Raw genomic sequence first — 3,958 nt, 5'->3', positions numbered from 1 at the left:
ATGGAGATCGTTGATCAGCGAGATGATATCTTCTACGCTTTCGACCTAGTGAGAGGCCCGCCCTTAGGGCGTGGAAGCTCGGGAGAGGTTGTTTTGGCCTCGGCCAAACACGACTCTTCGTTGAAAGTGGCAGTTAAGATAGTATATCTCGAGAGGCAGCTGTGGGAAAACCAGTTCGACGAAGAAGTCGCTTTACTTCGCCAACTACGCCATCCTCATATCTTGAAGATCGTAGCTTCCTCATGGAATTCGGCCTATGGCTTCATTTTGATGAACTACTACCAGAACGGGACACTTTACGACACCATGTCAGGACCTGTCAAAGGACCGAGGATGCTCAGACACACCCTGGATGTGGCGAGCGCGTTGGATTACATCCACACCCGCAACATCTTTCATCAGGACGTGAAACCGGAGAACATTTTCTTGGATACACAGGACCGTGCCATTCTCGGAGACTTCGGGCTGGCGATACGATTGAGGGACAGCGAGACCATGGTGGATGAGTGGGTGTCTACACCCGGCTTTTACGGACCCGAGACGCAGGCTGGTCGGCTCATGTGCCCATTCAAGGTAAGAACGATTTTCATTTTCTCTTTTACTATATCACACTTCTCATTTTTTTCTCTATTCCACTCCTAGCCCTCTCAATCTCCCTTTCTGCCTCTTGCTCTCTTCCTCTGTATTGCACCTCTCATTCTTTCTTTATCCCGTCGCCACTTGTCTTACTCTCTGCTTCTCCCTTCTCTCGCTCTTTCTTTCTATTGCACTTCTCTTTCGTTTTCTACCCTAGCACGATCTCTTTCAACCCCATTTTCTCCCTCCCCCCCTTACTGTCATTCTTAGTTTGGGATAACCTAATTTAGTAGCTTACTAAACAGAAAGCACCACCACCCGTTTTCTATTCTGTCAATTTTTCTTCTACCTTTGATGTTTACCCATGTTTCATTACCATACAATTTTAGAAAGCGCCATCAACCCTCCCCCCCCCCCTCTCTCTCTCTCTCTCTCTCTCTCTCTCTCTCTCTCTCTCTCTCTCTCTCTCTCTCTCTCTCTCTCTCTCTCTCTCTCACGCTCTATCTATTTCCTTTCTTAACTATTTCCCTCACCCCCCCTCTCTCTCTCTCATTCTCCCACCACCTTCATACATCTAGTTCGTCAATGACTGTTAATGCTTGCTCTTGTGTTAGATTTAATGTGTATGTTTGAGAGAGAACGAATGAGTGAGATACAGAGTGAGAAATGAAGACAGAAAGACTGTGTCTATATTTGTGTGTACGTGTGTGTTTGTGTATGTATGTAGGTATGTGTGTGTGTGTGTGTGTGTGTGTGTGTGTGTGTGTGTGTGTGTGTGTGTGTGTGTGTGTGTGTGTGTGAATTTGAACGGTCACATACATAATGCATTCATATTTATACAGTACTTGTATCATGTTATGAAGGTATTGCAGAGTGCCTAGAACTGTAATGTGAGTGAGTGGACGCTATAGAAAAGATAGTAATAATAATAATCTTCATCATCATCATCATAATCTTAATCATGATAATAATAACACTATCCTCTCCACTCTCGCTCTTTCTTTCCCGCTCCCCCTCTGTCTCTCCCACACTCTATCACTCACTCTTTCTCTCCTTCTCTCTCTTCCCCTTCAAATCCGTCTATTTCTTTATTGGTTGTATACGTGTCTGCTTATATTTGTTAGCTTTTATCTAAGGAGCGTATGTATGGCTATGCACGTGTATTGATATTAACATTATTATAGTTATTGTTATTGCTGCTGTTATTGTTATAGTTATTAATTCATTTATTTATGAACATGTTTCTTTCAAATCTGTTCTACAGTTCACAACACTGAGTCTCTTCCTCACCCCCCCCTTCCCTCGCTCTCTCTCTCTCTCTCTCTCTCTCTCTCTCTCTCTCTCTCTCTCTCTCTCTCTCTGTCTCTCTCTCTCTGTCTCGCGCGCGCTCTCCCTCCCCCACACACATATGTATCAGCAATGATGTCTCTTTCGCCCAACTAATCTCCCCACTGTTTTTCTTGTTTCCCTCCACAGCTGGACATGTACAGCCTTGGAATCACCATGTGGGTGCTTATCTATAATCGACTCACAGTCGACTTCGACCCGCTAGCCTCGACGGACAACTGCAGCAACATAAAGGAACCTTACAGGAGGATCCTACTCCAACTGCTGCATGAGGAACCCCGTCAACGCTGGAGTGCCGCGGATTTGTTGAGGTTCAGCGCATGGAATTCTCTCCGCGCACCACAGCAGCTGAGCACCCACTAGGACCCCCGAGCACCTTTGGATTTGGACTTCATCCTGACGACCACCCTTGGATTTGGACTTCATCCTGATGCTCAACTTTAACGCCAGTACAGAAGTGTAAGTAAGTCTAGTAAGTCTGTATTTCGAAGGCTGGAAGTTAGACTTTGACAAACGTCATTTTGCTATTTGATGTTTGTTGGAGCCTTTCACTCAGTCATTGATTTGTGTATTTGTTTGTTGATTTTCTTTTGTGTTTTTGTAATTTCACCCATGCGTCCCTTTGTCATGCTCTGAGTCCTCAGACGCAGCCCCCCCCCCGCCCACAGACAGGGGAGGTCAGTCTTATGACCTCAGTTCCATCTACCTGGGCGAAGTAGGGGACTGGCCAGTCTTGACTGACGTCACTCAGACAACATCGACATGGGCCGACTGGTGACGTGTTGCTCTTGTGGAAGGAGCGAGCACACTCACTGGAGGAAAGCTTGGGTTTTTTGGTGTTGCATGCGTGTTTGTCTTTGTTTGTAAGCATGTGTGTATTTGTATGTTTGTTTAATACTTGTATGCGTGGGTGTATTTGTTAATATTAGTGAGTGTATTAGCTTGTATATGTGAATGTGTTTGCTTGTGCGTGTGTGTATGAGTTTATGTATGCACGTGTTTTTCTAATCATTTCATTCTATAACTAGATAAGACGCCTTAGTTTTGGTTGTTAAGGTAGGATGTGCACCAGTCTCTAGTATCTAATAGTCCCTCTTTACTGTATTGTTAACCCCTTCTCTTGCTCAGGTGTAAGCACGCAAGTTTCATACCAGTCCAAAGGGATATATTTCAGTCTTTTCAATAATTGGGATTTTAAAGGAATTCGTTTAGAGAGAAGGAAATATTTGTATTTGTTGTTTCTTGGGGAAGGAGGAAGGTGGGGAGGGGGGAGGGAGGTGGGTTCAGTGAGGATGCTAAGCGGGAGAATTTTTTGTTTCAAACTTGACGTCTGGTAGTCTATGAGATAGACTGAGGGCCAGAGGGGAACTGGCTCTTCTTATCTCTAAACGAAAGGTGTCAAGTTAAGTTGTTGTTATAGTTAAAGTATTGGGGTAGAGTTTTCTTGACTGGCTATAGACTCGCGTGCTTTCATTGTGAGCCTCCTTCGTTTACTTGGCCCCGCCCCGTAGAGTAGAATAACACTAACCAAAGGTCACATGTAGCTGAGACTGAGTGCACAAAGTTTGGGCCATTTTCGTGTGACCGCTAAAAACTGTTAGGTCGTTGTCTCCATTAGGGAGTGGGAATGAGGGAGATGCCCACCTCGTGACTCATTTGGAGCAGAGGAAATTAGGTATTAAAAGAGTTTCAATTAACCTTTTACCTTTCCAGTTGTTCTGTGATGTATGCTGTGTATAATGTGCTTTAATTTGATAGGAACTCAAACCTCATACCAGTCGAGTAGGTTTGAGTTCATGTTATTATTTCATTTCCTTTTTTATTCAACTTTCATTAATTCATTTATAGATTGATTGACTGATTTATCTATTTATAAATTTGTTTGCTCATTAGTTTGTTTATTTTTTTGTTTGTGCATTTGTTTGTTTTTGCTGCTCTTTATGATCATATATATGTATAATTATTAATGCATGCATTTATTATCATTATTTTTACGATTATTATTACTATTGCTATTACTACTACTATTATTATT

At 43.1% G+C, this 3,958-nt stretch overlaps 1 protein-coding gene across 1 annotated transcript; it reads left to right on the top strand.

The window, feature by feature from the left end:
• Positions 1–757, top strand: LOC101845483 (aurora/IPL1-related protein kinase 2-like). Its single transcript, XM_005103429.3, has one exon. The coding sequence runs from the start codon at positions 1–3 to the stop codon at positions 640–642; it is 642 nt and encodes a 213-aa protein (XP_005103486.2). The 3' UTR covers positions 643–757.
• Positions 758–3,958: the final 3,201 nt, after the last annotated feature.

Source organism: Aplysia californica, unplaced genomic scaffold (assembly GCF_000002075.1).
Source record: "Aplysia californica isolate F4 #8 unplaced genomic scaffold, AplCal3.0 scaffold00371, whole genome shotgun sequence".
Classification (NCBI taxonomy): domain Eukaryota; kingdom Metazoa; phylum Mollusca; class Gastropoda; order Aplysiida; family Aplysiidae; genus Aplysia; species Aplysia californica.
The sequence above is the reverse complement of the archived record's forward strand: the minus strand, read 5'-3'. Positions and strand labels throughout refer to the sequence as shown.